The 22,398-nt window shown below is 37.0% G+C and overlaps 2 protein-coding genes across 17 annotated transcripts in view; one reads left to right on the forward strand and one right to left on the reverse strand.

The window, feature by feature from the left end:
• Nucleotides 1-3,215: 3,215 nt before the first annotated feature.
• LOC307172837 (uncharacterized protein) lies at nucleotides 3,216-7,056 on the reverse strand. Its single transcript, XM_079895508.1, has 7 exons — nucleotides 6,896-7,056; nucleotides 6,208-6,323; nucleotides 6,031-6,114; nucleotides 5,897-5,953; nucleotides 5,697-5,777; nucleotides 5,164-5,259; nucleotides 3,216-4,558 (listed from the first exon to the last, which is right to left on the reverse strand). The coding sequence occupies exons 2-7, from the start codon at nucleotides 6,310-6,312 to the stop codon at nucleotides 4,292-4,294; spliced, it is 690 nt and encodes a 229-aa protein (XP_079751634.1). The 5' UTR covers nucleotides 6,313-6,323; nucleotides 6,896-7,056; the 3' UTR covers nucleotides 3,216-4,291.
• A 2,232-nt stretch (nucleotides 7,057-9,288) lies between these two features.
• Nucleotides 9,289-22,398, forward strand: part of slc4a7 (solute carrier family 4 member 7) — a 49,319-nt gene continuing 36,209 nt past the window's right edge. For 9 of the 16 annotated variants that reach the window (XR_013823691.1, XR_013823692.1, XM_079894427.1 and 6 more), the window contains exon 1: nucleotides 19,383-19,575. Coding sequence is in view for 14 of the 16 variants with exons in the window: in XM_079894427.1 (XP_079750553.1) it covers nucleotides 19,513-19,575 (63 nt within the window). In the remaining 2 variants the exon portion in view is untranslated. Of the gene's footprint in view, nucleotides 9,446-19,241; nucleotides 19,576-22,398 lie in introns of those variants that run through there. The other 7 variants (XM_079894421.1, XM_079894423.1, XM_079894425.1 and 4 more) reach the window with 3 other exon arrangements.

Below are 22,398 nucleotides of genomic sequence, written 5' to 3' on the forward strand. Positions count from 1 at the left end.
CAGCAACATTCGTGTCTCTAATTATGTAAAAAAAGACTCTGGAGACAAAAAAGTATTTCAGCGTATTCGTTGAAAGTGACATAGTCCCCCTGGACTATTTTAATCTGTTAATATAAACAACGGTTGCGTTGGAGTGGTGGAAGTATAATTACATAGGCCTACAGAATTGAGGTGAGGTAGGCGTCTTTTTAAAATACCCTTACGTTGTGACTGACAGGATTAGATGAACAAGCTCCTTCTGAAGGGTGGGTTTACAAGTCATTTACAAGTTAAAAAACACTTCAGCACAAACAAGGCCGTTTAAACGTTCATACACAAAGTGATGCATTCTTGTTTGCCCCTATTTTTGATAATTATCAAATTTGATATGATAAATATCAAAAATGATATTTTTGAAAATTACCTTTCATGTAGTGACATATAGTCTCCAAGTGAATGAAAACATCCTGCAAAGTTTTAAATCTGAAAGTGCACCGGGTACTACACGGTTATCCGGACCACACGTGACCACATGTAAATGTACTATACGGTTAACCTAACCCTAACCCTACCCAAATAGGTGTGGTCCGGATAACCGTATAGTTCCGTGCACCGTATATAAAGTTATTGTCTTTCAAAAGTAAGAGTCGACTCTGAGTCAAAGAAATTAATCGTTTTTCAAACGAGTCATAAGCCGTTTCGTTGTGACATCAAGACGAAACATTAGCATATTGCGCGCGCAGACACCAGGGAAAACTTGAACCTCAAACCAACAGCTGATTCCTGTGAATACTGGATAGCATCATGTCGAGAAGACGCTGTGCTCTACAATGTGAAGGTAAAGCCAGTTTTTTTTCACTGCCTAAGGACGAGCATGTGAAGAATCAGTGGTTAAAATTCATCTTACCACAATACCACAGCAGTATATGTTCCCTTTATTTGACTGACGACTGCTTCTCAAATCTCGGAGTTCAATGTAGGATTCGGAAAACCGCTTGCTCTTGAAAGATGGTGTTCAAAATACTTTTATATTGTGTTGGTCTCCTCCTAACTGTCTAATAACTCATGTCATTACTGTCTTAACTGAAATACTTTTGCTAATCAGTTGTGGGCCACTATTACCTAAAACTGTGTCTATTAAAGCAGACTGTCTGTCGTTCTCAGTACTTTGAGGAAAGATTAAGCATGGAGCCAGATTTGTTTTACCAACGTTTATGTTACATCAGTCATTCACGCTAGAGCTCGGCTAATGTATGCACAGTTATTGATACAGTTTCCACATGTTCACCGCAATAAATTAGTAAAATACAAGTAAAATAATCGGTTTGTTGATGGACATGCACTTGTTCATGCTGATGGTGAGGAATTACAGTTGCAACATCTCATAATGTTCCTCAAACTGAGTAGCTTATCACTGAGAAACGTCCTGCTCGGGTCATCCTTGCAATGGAGGTTCGGGTTGAATAACTATTCTTCCAGTGTTTCATCATCGGACTTGATATGGTTTTGATATGGTAAAATCGACGTCATTGTTCGTTACTGTGTTTAGTTTGCGGTGTTATCAGGACAGCTGACGTTGTTATGGCAATGGGCGTTTTTGTTTTCAACACGCACGATGTACGCGGTGGACCAATCACAACAGACTGAGCAGTCTGGCCAATCAGAGCAGAGTAGCTTGTGGAAAGGAGGGATTTAGAGAGATTGATTCATCTGACGAGTCGTTTGAGAATCGCTGAAAATGTGGTGATGTGCAAATGTATATTATGAGAAAATGAAACCGTTTTTTGACCTTTGATGCATGTAAACCTGTTGTAGGAGACTCCAAAACAACATTAGGAAACTTTAAAATAGCATAATGGGGCACTTTAATACTCCCTCTGCTGGAGTATATAGATACTGCACATGCCTGCACATGCTTATTTTATGGAATATTTTGCTTTTAAACATAACAGTAATTAGATTTAGCCTAGAGCTAAAAGATTGAGAACCAAATCTAATATCCTAGCAAAATGTGATTGTGTTGAGTTTATTATAAATGTTGTCATCATCAGTGATTTATGATAAGATAAAAAAGTATATCTATTTTTTAAATTTGGATGGAACTGGCAGTGAATTTTAACTTTGTTCATTCTCCCAGATTGGTTCACTGAGAATATGGTTTTATAGAAATACAGTATATATTTGCAGGTCGAGGAGCCAGGCTGCAGAGCCTTTGTGAAAACACATAAAACCAGGGCTACAAATATAATAGTGTAAAAGCTCTGGATAAAAAGCATTTGTCAAAATGTGCTGTTAGTCCAGTGGTTAAAATGGTATGACTGTAGGTTCAAACCCACCAAGAGCTGATCCACGAAATAACACTATTGTGCCCTTGAGCACTTAATGTCAGCTTGCTTCAGGTGGATTGAATAAGTAATAAGTTTGCTGTAATAAACTAGATATTGCAAATGACAGTTCATGAAAATATACTTTGAGGAGGAAAAACAACATTTTTAGTTAAACAATCTGATAATTCAATGGGCAATTCCACGCAAAAATGTCACATCCATAACGCCAACTACATACCAATGGCATTGTGTTGGTGTTATGGATGTGACAGTTTTGCGCGGAATTGCCCCAATACAAAAAAAGTAATTATTTTAATTGAATCTTTTGCCTGAGATCTCATTCATCTTCTGTCCTTCAGTCCTCATGTCTGGGACAGAAGATATAGAGGCCTGTGAATACTTGTTCATATTGCAGTAACACACAATTTCCTATTTTAGATCTTCAGTTGACCTTAAAGGTACTTTTCTAATGACAAACATCATTTGATCAGGGTTTTAGTTTACACAAACCATCATTTCTTAAGGCTCCTCAAAATATTTCAGTCTGGCTTGACCGTGTTCTGATGGCAGTGCATGATATCGGACTGAACTGAAAACTGTTGGCAGTGTGTCAGAGTCAGGGACAATCACAGTATTCTGGACAATCACGCTAAAGGTCTGTTCCTGTAAGAACGCCAAACGTTGTCTGTGCCTGCGAGTGCGAGCCAGTCTTTGCTAAAGGATCGAGTATAGAATACATTTATTTCACATCCACATTATCTCATTCGACAAGATGAAAATGTGTTAATCGTCTGCAGCAGTAGCAGCATTTATCGGAGGCGGTCGAAGTGACAATTGGATACAGCTCAGAATATCACAGACCACAAGGACCATTACAGTCCAAAGAGGCTGAAGAAATTTCATATTTGGCATATTTGATTAATTTAATCCTTGAGTTATATATTTGTTGTATAACCAACAGGACAGCAGTGATGTGAACTGAATTTGGCATAAATACAGTGAATTACAGTGAAGCTATTGAATATTTTTCATAAATAAAATCATAAGAATTATGCAAAAAGATATTTTTCCAAAATAAGACTTGTAGTATAACCAACAGGACAGCAGTGATGTGTGAACTGAATGTGGCATCAATGCAGTGAATTACAGTGAAGCTATTGAATATTTTTTTATAAATAAAAATCATAACAATTATTATGCAAAAATATATTTGTCCAAAATAAGTGTTGTAGTATAACCATCAAGACAGCAGTGATGTGAGAATTTAATTTGGCATTAATACAGTGACTTACAGTGAAACTATTGAATATTTTTCATAAATAAAAATCATAAAAATTATGCAAAAAAATATTTTTCCAAAATAAGTGTTGTAGTATAACCATCAAGACAGCAGTGATGTGTGAACTGAATTTGGCAACAATGCAGTGTATTACAGTGAAGTTATTGATTTTTTTTCATAATACAAATCATAAACATTATACAAAAATATATTTTTCCAAAATAAGTGTTGTAGTATAACTAACAGGGCAGTAGTGATGTGTGAGCTGAATTTGGCATCAATGCAGTGAATTTACAGTGAAGCTATTGAATAATTTTCATAAATAAAAATCATAACAATTATTATGCAAAAAGATATTTTTCCAAAATAAGTGTTGTAGTATAAGCAACAGGACAGTAGTGATATAAGGGCTCTGGCCGAGCTGTGATATAAACGAAACGCTTGACTATTTTTAAAAAGGGGAAGAGCTGTTCGATATGTGTCGCCCTGTCTTCCTGTTTCAGTGGAAATTACGTCAACATTGTTTCAAGGCACTTCAGTGGGCCTTTAAACGTGTTAGCATGAGACTTTTTTATAATTATAATTTTAAAATTATATCCAGGAAAGTGAATAAGGAGCTCCAAGCAACTATTTCATCAACAGACTTGAAATTGCCCCTTGATTTCCTATTAGTTTGATGGAACATCAAAAGGACCTCGATTATAGTTCACTGGAGGTTCAGAAGGACTTGATTGTAGCTTGGTGGAGGTTCAAAAAAACCTGGATCGTAACTTAGTGGAGGTGCAGATGGGACTGTATCATAATTTGGTGGAGGCGCAGAAGGACTTGGGTTGTAGTATGCTGGAGATGCTGAAGGACTTGGAACGTAGTTTGTTGGAGGTGCAAAAGGGTCTTGTTGGCCCCGAAGCACAATATTGTTGTCAATCATGTAAGGCTCATCTCTGTTTATGTAACTGACTGCAACATGTCTTGACTGAGAGAACACAACAGAAAGAACATCATTATTGCGTCTAAATGGGATGCGGTGACACCTAGTGGCAGCTGTTAGCCTAATGTCTAATGAATTAATTAACCAATCAGAATGGATATGAAAACGAAGTCACTTGTTTCTGTCAAAGCAGTTAAATACACATAATGATGAGAAATCAAATGTGTAACAATATCATTGTTGGCTGATTCAGTTGCTTTAGAGCATCATTAAACAAATGTTCTTTCTGTCAGGCTAATTTTGTGATTTGTTTAAAAGAAGAGCTAAGGCTGGTTTTCAGTAAAAAGTTTCATTCCTCACACAAAGCTATCATTATTATAAGTCTTAGAATAAAAATAGCTAGCATTTTTTTATGCTTTTTTTTTGTTGTAGTAATTTTGCAGAATGAAATTCCCAGTCCTCATTAATCTTCATTATATTGAAGGATGTTCTATATAATTTCACCTTTTGTGTTCCACAGAAGAAAAAATACGCCTACTATAATATGGTTATGGAACGGCATGAGGGCGAGAAAACGGTGTCAGAATTTAATTATGTTTTCAATTTTTACATTTTTAAAAATTTTTGAACCTCATTTTAAAGTGTTTTACCTTAATCCTGCAGCAATCACAAGAAGATGAGGTAACGATAACAGAGACGATGAAGACCAGAACATCACAGACAACCAAGAGAATAAGAGTCACACCCTGAGTGAGTATAGACAATATGATTATAAACACATTTCTATTAGTCATAAATAGAAATTTGTCTTGAAGAAATGGTCAGAAATGGCACATATCATGACTTACAGATTATCGTAGAGCTTATTAAATAGGTTAAAGTAGAAACCACTTTTATAGTTGATCACACTAATACACTCTCAGAAAAAAAGGTACAAAAGCTGTCACTGTGGCGGTACCTTTTCAAAAGGTACACTTTTGTACCTAAAGAGTGCATATTAGTCCCTCAAAGGTACATATTGGTACCAAAAGTGTACATATTAGAACCCTTTTGAAGGGTACTGTCCCAGTGACAGCTTTTGTACCTTTTTTTCTGAGAGTGTATGAGCACTTTTGATGTAAGTTTGGCAGATATATTGTACTTTTGTGAGATTCAAAGCAAGACGTCTAATACACACACTTACATCACTGTCAAGACAGTGAAATGGGATGGAGAGAACAGATGCTATGGCATTGAAACAGTTTAGAAATTGTGAGATTCTGACCTGAAATGGGAAAAAGACGAAAATGTTTAAAACATAATGCATTGTACTCTAGTACTATACTTTAAATAGACACCGTGAAATGTAAAATATTTTCTATTACAGTAGATATTCAGACTAACCCTGAATGCGTTACGTTTGCATGCGGCTGATACTGTCACAGATCCAGTTAAAACTGACTACAGTGAAGAAAATTACATTATTGAGTATTTGTTCATTGCACAATGTTGTCCTGGTGTTGAAATAAAATACTTACAATTAGACATGACCAGAGGAGATACAAAAATCCTGTACAGATTGTTAAGACAACCATACCTATACCTATTGATATTTCCAAAACCTGGAAGATATAAAACAAGACAGCTTCTGTTTCCTCATTTCACCCGAATCAAAATTAGCATGTTGCAGAAAGAAAACAATTAAAGTCTTTTACCCCCAGGAACTTTGGCCTGATCGTCATGAATTTAGACACCACACGCTGGTCAAATAGTGACGCTGGCTGCTGCAAAATGCTGGTCACTTCATCACGTCTAGGCATCTTTAAACACACTGAGAGAGATATGTGTTGGGATGGGATTTGAGCTAATGGGCTAATGTACTCTAAAAATTATGCTAAAATTGGTTCCAGTTTATTAAGCCTATACAGAAATTAAAGGCATGTTTTTCTCTTTACTGTCAGTCAAAGTGAAATCAAAGTGAAGAGGAACCAAATGTCACTTTGAACATTCTCAGAGCGGAAAATCTGGATTAACTGGAAGAGTTGCTCAGATGACACATGAGAAGCTAATCTGGCGAAGACAGTGTGTTTAGTTTTAGCTTTGTTTTTTCCCAATGCGACTTAAAAGCACAAACTAAAGATAACGTCACAGGGGATTTCACTGTTTTCTGGTGGTCCAAAACAAAGGAAGGAGCATGTTCACCTGATCCTGCATGTCACAACATAAAATCTGCTAGAACTTACAAAACAACATCTGTACATGATATGCTCGTACAAAAACCAACGTAAGAGTACAATAAGCAAATAAAGAGGATTGATTTGTGATAGTTTGCACTGGTATTCTATTCTAGCTTTTACCTAACCCACAAACATAAGACAGACAACAGAAGTGCAGAATACTCACACTAAGAAACAATATTTCAGCTCCCAGCTTAGAATCCATTCATATTAGTAGTATGTGAAGAAATGGTACATAGTACTTAGGAAATGAGTCATTATTGATGTTGACGGTGTGTTTGTCTTGAGCCATTTTCATTTTGTTTTTGATTTTATTTTTCTTAGTATGAAGTCTCAAGACTCCACCTCCAAAAAATATGGAGAGAATGGTGTTTCAAGATGTAAACATTGAGTGAATTCAGGTTATATACTGTAGATAGGATGTTATAACAGAACAAATATCCTAAATTTTGGAAGTTTAAAAAAAAATAAAGACTGGTTGATCTTGAGGCATTTAGAATCAAAAGAGAAATTAGCATGGCACATTTTGCAGTCCAGGAAGTAATTATCATCACATTTGAGTTAATCGCTGCTTCGCTGTGTTGTCAGAATGGCCGAGTGGTCTAAGGCGTCAGACTCAACAAATTAATGTTGAGCATTCTGATCTCTGGATGGAGTCGTGGGTTCAAATCCCACTTCTGACAGAAGGATTTTGGAGTGACAGGACTAGAAGACCCAGCTTCAATGACAGAATGAAAATAAGAGAGTTTCTCTAAGATCAAGATGTGTAAGGGCAATGCAATAACTGATCACCATGATTGATTTGTTAAAATGTACACAGTACATTTTGTAGTACTGTAACAGTACAGGAAACTGCCTTTATTTGTATTATGTTAATCATTATATTTAAATAGATAAATGCTGGAATAGAAACACAAAATAAAGTCATGTGACATTATGTTTAGAGTCTAATTTAGGGCTCTATCCATCTACTGTAGCCCAGATCAAAGGATAATACATGCAGAGAAGTTATGAACCACAAGGGGGCATCCCTGTTCAAAGATAGACATTTTCCAGCAATAAATATTGCAATCTCTGCTTGGTTTCAATTACCTGAAGTAAGTGGTTTAAAAAAGCTAAAAAATAAAATAAAATTTAATCTAGACAATATCGAATATTGTGAAAAAAAATCCTGTTATATAAAAAATGTAAAAATGTCTTGTTACTGATTTTCTTTCTTTATTTTTTATTTATTTACAGGGGCAATGCACATTAATAACATAAATGTAAACGTGCCAGAATTAGCCCAAAAGGCTATTTTTCATCTGTAGACCCTTGACAGAATGTTAAAAGGTCACCCTAAAATCAGAGACAGAGCATCACACATAAACACATCATATGAAAAAAAAAGAAAAAAAATTATTAATAATAATAATAGTAATTACAGAAAACAAATTCACTCACAACCAGAGAAATCACTATTAAAATACAAAATATACGTGAATTATCTAAAACAAAGTAAACATAAGAAAAAGGAAAGAGAAAGAGAAAGATTGTCTCTGATTGTCATTAATGGCAAAGTAACACAATTGAAATCTTTTATGACTCTCTGACTCAGAATGTTAATTAATTTAATTTTAAGTTAATTTTTAAATAAAACAAATTTATGTAATCTTTGTCCACCTTAACTGTATAACTCCATCAATAAAAATAAATAAAAAGAAAATTCATTTTTAATGCAAATGCTTTGTATTGCTTCAGTCCTCATTTGCCACTACAACACAGCACAGTTTAAATGAACATTTTTGACAAAAAAAAAACAAAAGTGACCAGTTACAGCTGTGATGTGCAATATGACGGACCTCCAGTAGCATTAAAAATGTCTTCAGATGAAGGATCTAAACAAAACTGAAGGATGATACAACAGAAAAATAGTGACAACAACAAGTACTGTAAAAACTACAATGAATGATACATTTTGGGTCTTGAAACAGTTTGTGTATAACAGATGGGTCATTGGCTTTAAAAAAAAGTTTGTGAAATCCTGAGTTAGATCTCCTAAAATTTAAATGTATTTAAAAATAGGCTACATGTTATTTGTCATCCAATCTATTGTTGTAAAACAACCCAGTCAAGCAGGGGGACAACTACCAATAATGTTTAATTTTTTTATTTATTATAAACTCACTATGGTTTGGCTGGGAGTCAGGGTGGGGGTCAAGGGTCTGTAAAGGTTTACCCCTGCTGCACAACCAATCCCTACTCAGGCTGTTGAGAGGTTGGATAGTTTTACCAAGACATTCCTTTTTGTTTTCCCATTAGGCCTAATAATAACACCATAATACTTCTTTCAAATCATCATGCTCATCCTCACCGCGAGTTATTTCTCTTCCCTAATGGATTTATTTGTAGACCACCCAATAGCCAATTAACCCCTCCCCTTCTCATTAATATTCATGTTCCAGCGTCGTTCCGACGATGTTATTGGCTAAGAAAAAAGCCGGTCGTGTGAGAGTGAACGGATGAAATAACCTGTCAATCTCAACAAGGGCGGGATTTGCCAAGCCCCGATATATGTAAAAATACCATTCACACGCTCTCAGTGGCTGTGACACGAGAGAAGGGGCATTTCGAAATATCATATTCAAATCAGTCTCCGGCGAGGGACGGAAGAACTACACAGTTTGAACAAATGGAGGAAGATAGCAATGAACAGATGAAACCACTCTTAACCACAGTAAGCATAAAGTTATTTGTTGTTGTCTCTTTAGAGTTGAGAGTTTGGATGCCTAGAGCGTTTCTGAGCGCGTTTCTTCCAAAGAAAGAAAAGGGTCGTGGATGAGGGTAATGGATGGTGGGGTTGGTTTAAAGCATCACTTTCTCTTGGTTGTTAACGACCCAGGATCATCCATATTGTCTTAGTGGACGTGAAAGGTGTTTGTTTTGAGATTGTATTGGTGAGGAAATGTACTTTCATTGTTTTGGGGTGATCACGCTGCTGCCAGGAAGTGTCGTTCAGATCATTGCGTCACAATAACGGTGAAAGACGAGCGCTTTAGACTAGGAATATTTCTCTCTCTCTCTCTCTAAGATAAAAATAATTTTAAGTATTTATAAACATACATAAACACATACACGTTATATCTTTTGTTGTGTTTTATTTTCTTCCTTCAAAATAATGTCCTCGTCTTTTTGTGCTACATTTTGAAAATACTGTATACTGTATATATGGGCCGCCAATTGAATAGCCCTGCTGTATAGCAACATGCAAGCATTAATGAGTGTTTATTCTCTCTCTCTCTCTCTCTCTCTCTCTCTCTCTCTCTCTCTCTCTCTCTCTCTCTCTCTCTCTCTCTCTATACATTTAGTTTTTAGCTGAGTATGATCTGCTGTTTAAAAAACAGAAAATTTCCTCTGGTTGTATTTGTCACTGTCACATTTCCCTTTTATAGTGATGTACTATTCCAGAAAAAAAAGTCATACTCGCATAATCCTTTCAGAATATGAACAATTAAGATGAAGTCCACTCATTTTTATCACTTGTTATGTTTGTAAAGATAGGACTATTATAAAATGTCAACCCAGTTAACATGAATTTGTATAGTAAACTATTGATAACTCTCTCCTTCTGCTATCACTGTTTACATGAATGACTAAGTGTGCACTTCTCTCCCCCCCCCCCTCTCTCAAATTGAAATTCAAAATGTGCTTTATTGACATGACAATTGTTACAATGTATTGCCAAAGCATTTCTAATGTTTACAGTGAATCTAGAACAGGCATAAGACATACATGTACAAATACATACATTAAAAAGAAGAGTAAATTGAACAATTCCTAATTCCTCAAAAGCTTAATTTCCATGTAGTCATAATGACTTTAGTATATTTCCTTCACTTCACAAATCATTTGTCATCAATGGATAAGATTCTTACAGCCTAGATACACTTTCAATTCATGTGTATATTTAATTTAAATAAGCTCAGTAGCCTACTACATCACTTATTTAAAGTAACAGTAACAACTATTAAGTAAAGAAACGGTATGAATATTGCTCACTTAGTTAAAGGGATACTACACCTAAAAATTCTAATTAGTCCATGATTTACTCACCCTCAAGTCATCCTAGGTGTGTATGACATTCTAATCTTCAAGGGCGAAATTGTCAATCACACATTGGGGGGGGACAGCTGTGGGACTTTTTGTGTTGGCGCATGCACACATTTTTTTAATCAAAATAAAAGAAAAGTCAGAGTCCGAACACTTACCAGCATACAACAGTCATGCTGTTAAGTGTACTTGGTACTTATAGGGGGGTCCGGGGGCATGCTCCCCCGGAAGAAAATTTTGTACATTTTAAAGGTAAATTCATTAATCTCGTGCACTTTGAGTCACCCGAATCCACTGTTAAAAATAAATAATCCACCCTCAAACCGCCCGAACCTATGATATTCTCTGATTTAGATATCTGCAGCTGATCATCACATTACAATTATTCAGATTCTCAGTGTTAAGCATGATGATATGGTAACATATCACACTGAAGTAGGCTGATTTAAAATGAACATTTATTTAAAATAAAAGTTCTTCTTTTGCCAAAATTATATTTCCTTAATAGCCTAAACAGAGGCTTTACTCAGTTTGGGCCATGCAAATTATGGGAGTTTCCCGGGAGAAATAACAAACCGGGAGGGGTCCGGGAGATAGGGCTAAAAAACGGGAGAAACCCGGGAAAAACGGGAGTGTTGACAGGTATGGCCAAATGTCTGTCAGATTTCGCGCTCCTCCTAACTCTTCTTCTGTTTGGTTTTTCCTAACTCACTGACGGTGCACAAGCTACTAAAGGTATAGGGAAAACATGACATGGATTTCAGGAGAAATAGGTTTTGTTAATGTATAGTGTAAGGCCAGTCGAATGAATTTGGGAAATGGACCGGCCGGGATTTTATATTTTCGGAGCTCGAAAGAAAGACGTATTTGCAATCACATCGATATCGCCCGCATAATCATACAGTATGATCAAATATTGGGGGGGACAAATTGTCCCTCTTTGAATATTGGGGGGGACGTGTCCCCCTGTCCCCCCATAGAATTACGCCTATGCTAATCTTTCAGATTCAGACGAATACTATATCGGAGTTAGGCCTATATTAAAAAAGGTCCTGGCTCTTCCAAGCTTTATAATGGCAGTGAATGGCTGTTTCTGTTTTGAAGTTCATAAAAGTGCATCTATCCATCATAAAAGTTTGGGGGGGTTAATAAAGGCCTTCTGAAGTAGGCCTTTATTAAGAAAAATATGTAAAGTATACATATTAAGGCCTTCTGAAGTAGGCCTTGTGTAAGAAAAATATCCATATTTAAAACTTTACAAACTGTAGCCTAATCTCTAACTTCTGCTAAATGTCGTTCAAGCGCTCATTAGAGACTGGCGTTCCAGTGTGTGACGTAGGACGCTCTGGTGAGAATATGCGAGACGGGTGTTTTGTTTTGCTCTAACCTCTGCGCTCGCCACCGTAATTTACGCTACGCCTGTGTCCTACGTCATACGCCTCATCTCTAATAAACGCACATACGATAGTTATCAGAAGTTGGAGATGACAATTTGTAAAATTTTAAATATGGATATTTTTCTTACTCAAACGCTTCGCTTCAGAAGGCCTTTATTAACCGCCCGGAGCCATGCGGGGCACTTTTATCATGAAAAGATGCACTTTTATTGACTTCAAAACAGAAACAGCCATTCACTGCCATTATAAAGCTTGGAAGAGCCAGGAATTGTTTTCAATATAACTCTGATTGTATTCGTCCGAAAGAAGAATGTCATATACACCTAGAATAACTTGAAGATGAGTAAACCATGGGCTAATTTTCATTTTTGGGTGAACTATCCCTTTAAGTGTAAGTATACTAGCTCATATAAGTAAATACATACAATGCTTGTAAATTAAGCAGTAACATCTTAAGTGGAGCTCTAAAAAGCAGTGGCTGAGAGTTTATTTGAATTGACATTTAAATTGGCAGTGTGAATATTGTTACATTTGTTTTATCTTTTCAAAGTGTGTAAAGCATGACATAAGGACTTATGTTTTCATATAAACAGTAGGCTAACCAGTGGGCCCTCGCTACACTGATTTTTTTTATTGACAGTTTTACTCTGTCTCAGTCTCTGACTTGCTACCATCATTCTCTTGTGTTTTCTCCTCAATTGTCAGTCTCATGTTGGTGCAGGTATGTTGTCTGTATTATGTAATGATGATTAAGGGTTCAAATAACAAATCTGAGTTAGACTGGAATCCAAATAAGGAAATGCTTCTACGTTATTGCATAAGTATGTATATTGTTTAGATGTCGTTAAACAAAGTTATCATTCTATTTATCGGAACGTTTTGGAATGTCCAGAGTTCCTGTTGTGTAACAAAGAGCCTTGTTTTAATTTCCTCCTGTTGCTTAGTTCACTACTACTCATCACTCAGGTGTCTTCAGGACAATGATGCTCCTCTTCTGTTCTCTGCCGTGACTCTATCGGGAAGATTTCATGGTTCGTTGAGTTTGTGGTAATGCTACCGCGCTGGTTCAGAATGGAAGATTACACAGGAAGTTTGTCATTGTTCTCTGGCTGGAGGATCAGCAGCTCATGGGGCAGCTGGGACCCCTCAGACAATGCTGTTGAAAAAGCCACAGAGGGCACAGCCGTAAGCTCAGCAGGTTTAGAGTAGCTGGGGACTGTAGGATGAGGCTCTGTGACCTGTCAGTGTACAGTATTCAACACAGTTGCTCTGTAAACTTACAGCTAATTCACAAGTCTTTCTGGTTCCATTTGTTTACATATGTTGAGAGTGATATCTCAGAATTAATCAGACGTAATGTTGGTACAATGGTCACATGTGCGTTAACTAGGCCTCTGGAAACATTTTATTTTGAGGGAGAATCTGCAGAATAGATTTAAATGTAACAGAATACTGAAGTTTTTAATTTTGGATCACAAATATTTATGAAATGACAAAAATATTTCATAAATGAGCGCAGAATTGGTGAGATTTTTCATTTAGATTCTCTATAGAATCTCTAATCACAGTCAGCATTTCTTCAGAAGTGGGTTTTGTTGTTTCACATTTTTGTGCCGTAAAATATTTTGTTAATCTTAGATGAGGGTTTGAGAGTGTTCAGCAGTGCAAAGTCTGTTTGCCAGTGCCTAGTATTAGTTTAGTCCGTTTTATGTTTTTCAAAGCGTATATGAGAAAAGTATGGTAAAACTTTACAATAAGGTTCAATTTGTTAACATTTCAGAGGTGGACAGTAACAAAGTAGATTTACTTGAGTACTGTACTTAAGTACACTTTTTGAGTATCTGTACTTTACTTGAGTATTATTTTTTCTGGAAACTTTTTACTTTAACTTCACTACATTTGAAAGACAAATATCGTACTTTTTACTCCACTACAATTATGTCATGGTCCTTGAGTAGAAAGTAACATCAGTCAGTGGATGATTTTGGTTGCAGGGGTTGCATTTTGGTTGGAAATGAAAGTTGGGTTGATGTCAGAACCCTGCATCTGATTGACATCTGAACCCGACGTCAGATTGACGTTGGATATTGATTGAAAATAAAAGTCGGGTTGACATCAGAACCCGACTGATGTTGGTTTCTGACGTCAACCCGATTTTCATTTTCAACCACAATACAACGTCTGTCCGACGTTGGAGATCAACGTGAATCTGACATTGGATTCTGACATAAACCTGATTTTCATTTTCAACGTTGGGTTTGGTTTTCTAAATGCGAATTTTGTAACTTTTTTGGAGCACACTAGCTTATAAATAACAGTAAGGCTAACATAGTCATACTAAAAGCCAAAAAACTTTAAATAGGGCAGTATTTGAGGGAACAGCCATTTGGGTGTCCGAAACCATTGTGAGTGAATTTATTCAATCTCACATTCAATCCCACTACTGGAACTGTGTTCTAGAAATAAATGTATTGATATGAGGGTAGGTGTGCAGGCATAGATTCAGAGGCATACGGTACTTTAAAGGGATAGTTCAGGATTTTAGACATGAATCTCTATAGCTTCCCCATAAGCAGTGTGGTGCATTGACCATGACTTACCCCCGACAGCGTCCTGTGAGCCGAGCTCCGGTCCAGTTTTGGTCAAGATGAAATTAGTCCGGCAAGTTTGCTGGGGTCACGGCAATAAAGCTTTTTTCTTCTCAAATCAATATGTGTTCAAAAGAGTGATATATTTGCAGCACAAAACCGCTGTCTATGGAGAGGTCAGACCTCGTAATGGCTTGGCACTATTTTCTTCCCCGTCATATCACTGCGCGCTGCCGCTACCTACAGCCAGCTGGGAGCCGCGCACGTGTCACTTTGTTTACAGCTCGTAAAGAGAACGATAACATGTCTGACTACAGCAGCGACGATGACAACATTGACTTCGACACACAGCCAAAAGGATATCTTTACGAACCTGAATACACAGATGACGAGTTACGCCAGATGGAGTTAGAAAGGACAGAAAGAGAGAGGATGGACAGAGAAGTTGAACAAGTTGAAGCTGGAGCTTGTACAAACTGATCGCTCTTGGTGAGTAGCTATGTTAGCTCGTTCGTGTAGCTGTTCTGAGCACGTAAACACTGCTGTAAACACTGCCGAACAACTGAAAAAGTGGTGTGCGCCTGCGCAGCTCGCAGCTGGCTGTAGGTAGCGGCAGCGCGCAGTGATATGACAGGGGAGAAAATAGTGCCAAGCCATTACGAGGTCTGACCTCTCCATAGACAACGTTTTAGTGACGCAAATATATCACTCTTTTGAACACATATTGATTTGAGAAGAAAAAAGCTTTATTGCCGTGACCCCAGCAAACTTGCCGGACTAATTTCATCTTGACCAAAACTGGACCGGAGCTCGGCTCACAGGACGCTGTCGGGGGTAAGCCATGGTCAATGCACCACACTGCTTATGGGGAAGCTATAGAGATTCATGTCTAAAATCCTGAACTATCCCTTTAAGTATTACATACAACAATGCAACAATAATAAAACAATGCATTGACATTTACTTTTTACTTTTGATACTTAAGTATTTTTAAAAACGAGTACTTCTGTACTTTTACTTAAGTAAAAATAGGTCTTTACAACTTTTACTTGTAACGGAGTAATATTTGACCAGTAGTATCTATACTTTCACTCAAGTAAGGAAGTTGTCTACTTCGTCCACCTCTGACATTAGTTAACTATATTAGTTAACATGAACAATGAAAAGTACATCTAAAGCATTTGTTAATATTAGTAAATGTTAATTTCAACAATTACTAACACATCATTGAAATCAAAAGTTGTCTTTGTTAATATTATTAACTAATATTAACAAAGATTAATAAATAATACTGTAACATTGTATTTCGCATTGTTAATTAATGTATAAACTAATGGAACCTTATTGTAAAGTGTTATCAAAATTAATATTTGTATATGTTGCTAAAGTATTTTATTCACAAATCGCTGCAATAGATTTAAAATACTTAGTTTGATGTAACGGGCCAGACCACAACCAAATAAAGAAAACATGTCCATGTCCCCACTCCCCATGCAAAGCTCACTGTCTGGTGTACACCTGAAATATCACAAATGCACATATCACAATATGAATATTGCAACAGCTTGCGATAACTGAATGATTTTAATACAATACCACCGTGTCTACATTGGACGAAAGCAACACAACGCAACGAAAGACAATAGAATTTGCCAGAATTTGCGATTATAATGGCTGCGTCCGAAAGCTTATAAATGCTGCTTTCGGAGGATGCATTCCAAGGTATGAAGGCTTCAAGGCACGTCAGAATCCAATGTTAGCCTCACTTCCTGTCTCCTGAGATACCTTCATCTGATCGATTTTTGATGGCATCACAGATGTATCCTTCATTGCGTTTGATATCCCACAATCCGGTGTGTTCCATTCTGTGGCAGTTGAGCTAAAAAATAAAGATGACATCTGAAAGTCACGTTTGGTTGTCAGTTTGTACGTTTTTGACCAACATTTTCCACTTTTGATCTAATTTCTACTTTCTAGTGATAAAATTTCTATTGTAGTAATTAAATATTCACTTAGTTATAACCAAAGCTCTCTCTATTTTGTTATAGATCATTAAAGGGTTAGTTCACCCAAAAATGAAAATTCTGTCAGTAATTACTCACCCTCATGTTGTCCCAACCCCGTAAGACCTTCGTTCATCTTCGGAACACAAATTAAGATATTTTAGATTAAATCTGAGTGCTGTCTCACTCCTCCATAGGCTTCTAAGGGACCGAAACTTGCTGGCCCAGAAAAGTTATTCGTTACTTAATATAGTCCAAGTGACTACAGTGGCTCAATCTTAAGTTTATCAAGCGACGAGAATACCACGAATTCCACGTAGTGTTTAAGCGTAGCGCGTCTGTGTTGCACGTCATCACGTAGGCTCACTATTGGCCGACGCTGGTCATGTGTGTGATACATGATGACGTGCAACACAGACGCGCTACGCTTAAACACTACGTGAAAAGACTCGAGGCACAGAGAGAAGGAAATGAATAGTGGAATAAAGTCGTTATTTTTGTTTGTTTTAGCGCACAAAAAGTATTCTCGTCGCTTGATAAACTTAAGATTAAGCCACCGTAGTCACTTGGACTATATTAACGATGTCTTTAATAACTTTTCTGGGCCAGCAAGTTTCGGTCCCTTAGAAGCCTATGGAGGAGTGAGACAGCGCTCAGATTTAATCTAAAATATCTTAATTTGTGTTCCGAAGATGAACGAAGGTCTTACGGGGTTGGGACAACATGAGGGTGAGTAATTACTGACAGAATTTTAATTTTTGGGCGAACTAACCCTTTAAACTATTACATTGCTACAGAAGTCTGTCTGAAATCAGTTTCATGAGGTACATTCGTGCTCAAACACTGCCTGCGAAGTCATTGCCTGATAGGGCAGCGAGGCAACAAGTCAGCTTGCCTAAGCTTTTGGACGCAGCCAATCAGTGATGCTGTCTACACTCGACAAATCCCTGACAGTAAACCGATGCCTCGTTCTATTTCTGACATACTCCAAGCACTCGCGCTACTTCTGACATGAAGGACGAATGGATTTGGAATATTCGCTTTGTAGACAGTGTGGTGTAGACAGCCTCAAGTTGTTGCGGCGCAGAGAAAGATCCCAAATTCAGTTCTCTTCCTCAGCTTATATGGCCAATTATGTCAAAATGCCCGCCTTATATTCACGTAAACACTGTCAGTTATGTCTTAAATGAACGTAAACAGATGGAAAATAAATTGGATGTGGTCTTGTGACAGCAGCCTAATAATTCTGCCGCTGTCTATGTCATTTAATGTTAATCAAACCACAAAAGACACATTTTTTGTGTATATTTATTTAATTCATACTGTGAAGACTAAGCAGTGCTTTATTTGTACATTCGATCATTTAATTTCAGTTGTAGTTCTTGCTTGAATGCTACTGTTAATTAAACCTAATGTAGGCCTACCAAAAATAATCAAATGTCGGAATGTAATTGGTTAACTTTTGCAAATGCTCAGCACATCAAAATACAATATTCGCTTATTAATCAGTGAATTCTTGAAGCATGCACTTCCATGATTTGTCTGAAAGAAAATTCTTAGAAACTAATGTAACAGTGGTTCCTCCAAGAATAGAATGGGAATTTTTTATTTTATTATTCTTCAATTAATTCCCCAATCATTCATTCAGACTGCACAGCTTTAATTACAGGCATTAACAGCTTCACTGGCTGAATGGCACGACTTCCAAGTTCCTACAAAGGTTACTCTGTTGTCAGGGGCAACACGTATGCATTCTTCCTCTTCATGAGCATAGTACCAGTGGCTTAGTAGCGCTGTGTCTGTGTGATAGCAACATTTGTTATCTTTAACACATTTGATATCACAACTTTTTCTAAACTTTTTTTCTGACACCTTTATATTGCAGGAACTCTTTGGTCCAACTGTACATTTGTGGGTTAACTAAAAACTCTCCCTTTACTTGTATATCATCATAGTTTCTTACAAAATGTTAACTAATAACTGATTTATAGAATGTAAAGAAATTATAGAAAAGAAGTGATATTTTTATGATTCTTATAATAATCAAAAAGGTGTGGACACTGTAAATAAGCGATTGATTGTGCTACACAGGATTATATTGATTATATTGTAATCATATAGTAGCCTATATTGCTTTGTGCCCTTTAACACCTCAGGGCAATGGCATTCTGTCCTTGCTTCCCAGCGCTCAGGCCATGTATAGCTCCAGTGCTCGTGGAAAAACACATGCACGCTCACAACAACACACCCTCACACACTGAAACAGCTCTCGGATATAAATATCGCCGCTTGTTTAGGTCTTTGCAACCAGGAGTGAGACCCGTCCGACGTCAGCATAAGAACTGTGCACTGGCAGAGTCTTGCAGGATTCTCTCTCACTTCTGCTTCCTAGTCAGAGTGACAGATCTTGGTAGAAGCAGACTGACATTTTTTAGGAAGTGCGTGGAGACTTCCTTTTTAACAGATCCTGATTGTAGCTTGTCATTCCTTTTTGCTTTTAAGTAGCCTAAACATTTTAAAACTTCAGGTTGATCTTTTGATCTTTGGTTTTAACATTTGTCTAGGGGACCATATTTATGAGCTATATGAATGATCAGTATCTCCGGACCTGATCGTCTGCATCATTGAAGCTTTTGTGGTCTTAAGTGCAGTTTGATTTTCTCCAAGTGACGAAGTTTTAAAGTTCCTCCCCAGGGTCTGTGAAAAATGCAGGACTTCTGGGGAGATGTTGTGAATTTGAGGACCACCAGAGGAGCTACGATATTCTCGGTATGTTTATCTTTGACTCACTGTTGTCAAATGCAGTTTTTTTTTTTAGCTTGGCATATAACTCAGATTCTGCGTAGCTCATCAAATATGCTTTGGCTTGGTGCTTGCTCCGTGGGTTCTGTTTCAAAATATTGCCTTGAGAACACAGTATAGTGTGTTTAGTAGAGCTGCACGATTAATTGTTAAAAGATCGCAATCTCATTCCTTAATGACAATTCGCCTGTCTATTAAACATCTAATCTGCGTCGGTGCTGCCGATGAGCTAGAGACAGCAGTTGTCAAACCGCTTCACAAACAGTCTTCGCCCACAGTATCGTTATTTTTGTGTTACAAAGAAAGTGTCACAAAACTGGGATAAAAGTTTATAATTCAAATACAAACACTGATGTCTTTGGAAGCAATCAAAATAGAGAATTGAGTCATTAATTCAGGTGATTTGTGCAAAACAATTCTGATTCAAGTAATGAAAACAAGTGAAGTCTTTATGAGTGAGTCATTGAATCATTCATTCAGACCGATATTTTAAAACAATTCATTCAGATTCATTAAACAGTTAAAAATAGACCGCAGCAATTAACATTTTGTCAGAACCTATAGTAAATTACATGTTATTTTGTTTCGTTGTCTGTTCAGAATCGTGGGAGGATCGTGATCTCTATTTAAAAAAAAATTTTTAAAAAAATTTGTGATTCTCAATTTATCCAAAATCGTGTTTAGTTTGACATTTAATTTACATGAGATTGAAATTTGGTGGCATTCTGATTAGTGATCGACCGATATTAATTTTTTATAACCGATTACCGATTATTTGCATGTTTATGTGCCCGATAACCGATATGCAGAACCGATATTTATTTATTAATGTAATTAATTTTAAACAGTTTTAGAAGGTTTATGTGCCGTTTAATAGGTTTAAAGAGTGAGGAATAATTCACTGGGTAATATTAATTCACTGAATAATATTAGCTGGAATATAGGCTAACATTGTCAGGAAAGTAACAAACAAAACAGCATATACATCAATGCATTTTCCAACTAGTATGTTATTAATTATTAATAATGTTTTTGTCGGTCTACTCTAGATCATGAAATGCTTTCTGACAAAGTGCTGTTTATCTATGCATTTACACAGAACTATAACTTACTCAACCGCGATCGCGCGTGGAGATAATAAATAATTAATTTCCACAAAGCAGTATATTTAGATGTGTATTAGCGAAATAATTGCTATGTAGTAAATGATAATATAATCTAGGGTGTTTAAACAAGATAATCTTGTCAAAAGTTTCATTCAGTGGCCATGCTTGAGCATTCCTGATCATCAACCCAGTGAGTGCTCAGTATGAACGAACTTTTTTTCGAGACTAATGGTGATCAAATACAACAGAAAGAGAATTAAATTCAGCGCTTTTATTTTCAACATGCACTCATTCATGTCTGTTTTATTTAATTCATGTGAAGTTACGTCTTTATTGGGGCAGGACATGACGGATTACGCTACGTGACTCCATGAGTTCGTCTCAATTTTTTAGAGCCAAGCTGCATAAATAAACTATATCAGGCATTTGTCTCAAATCTCATTTCTGCATGTCTGTTATGTTAAATAAAGTTGAATAATTAAAGCAAAGCATGCAGAACATATACTTTACCTGTGCACAGAGTTGTTGTTGACTGATCTACTCAGATGCGGGCTGCAATGGCGGAATTCTCAAACGGCCACAAGATGGCGCCGTTTATCGGCGAATCCGATATTACAAAACCGATACCCGATTATGGGAAAATGCTTAAATATCGGGGAAAATATCGGTAAACCGATACATCGGTCGATCACTAATTCTGATGAAAAAGGGCAAAGCGTGTCACTGGTCTCAAGACACCTTGCCTATCACGTGTTGTTATGGTAAATTCTAAGTCCACATTGTACCCTTTGCTGCGTTTTGCCCTTTGGGATGATATCTGATGCCATGGCACTCAGGAATGCTTGGCTCGGCTCGTGCTGAGACAGAGCCACCTTGGGTTTTTTATACAAGGGTCTGTACTGGAATGTACAGGAAGAAAACACCCATATCACAGCATAATATAGTCTAGCAAACTTTGAGACACTTTGATTCCAGTAATATCAATGTGTATCACCATGAATGTGTCAGAAATGTGTTTTGTGTGTGTATAAACCACGTTCTACAGGCTAAAATCTATGAATACTGCGCATTTGTACCAATCCAATGTCACAGTTTTGGGGTCTAAACGCTCTATCACTTGCCAAATGCATACAACAAACAGTGCTAATATAATCTTGTCCCCGCTATAATTTCAATAAATTTACAAGTCACATCAGGCATCAATAATTATAAATGTAGAGGTGAGATGATTGTTTAGACTACTTCAATTCAGAAAACACTGAATATCCATTTTTTTTTATGTGTACATTAGGGATGTGACGGTGAGGATATTTTCTCACCGGTTAAACGGCATGTGACAACACCGGTAATACTGGTATCACTGGCGGGGTTTTTTTAAAATCGCTAATTTAAAGGCAAACGTAAAATGCGTGCGTCCGCACAGGCATTCATAAAATGCGCACGGCCACACGTGTCCACGGAGCGAGCAGAACAGAGTGAGCGTTTTTCCATAGGAATGAACTGAAAACGCTCGCTCTGCGCCCGTGGACATTTTAGTTTCACTTTCAAATTAGCTAGCCTGGAAATCCAGACCTAAATCTGAAAGATTAATGGTCTGACATCGACTAATGAAAATCGGCCAGCTCGAGGGGCGGCACCAAGCATGCACTGCACGCAATTGGATAACACTACGACCAATCACAAC

This window comes from Squalius cephalus, assembly GCF_949319135.1.
Source record: "Squalius cephalus genome assembly, chromosome: 15".
Classification (NCBI taxonomy): domain Eukaryota; kingdom Metazoa; phylum Chordata; class Actinopteri; order Cypriniformes; family Leuciscidae; genus Squalius; species Squalius cephalus.

Bases quoted from the DNA above. Each gene is read 5' to 3' on its own strand.
- LOC307172837 (XM_079895508.1), bottom strand. From the start codon at position 6,312: ATGCCTAGACGTGATGAAGTGACCAGCATTTTGCAGCAGCCAGCGTCA. The intron at 5,778-5,896 runs GTTAGTCTGAAT...TTCCCATTTCAG, and splicing joins GCAAACGTAACGCATTCAGG to GTCAGAATCTCACAATTTCT. The intron at 5,260-5,696 runs GTAAGTGTGTGT...ATACTCACTCAG, and splicing joins TTCACTGTCTTGACAGTGAT to GGTGTGACTCTTATTCTCTT.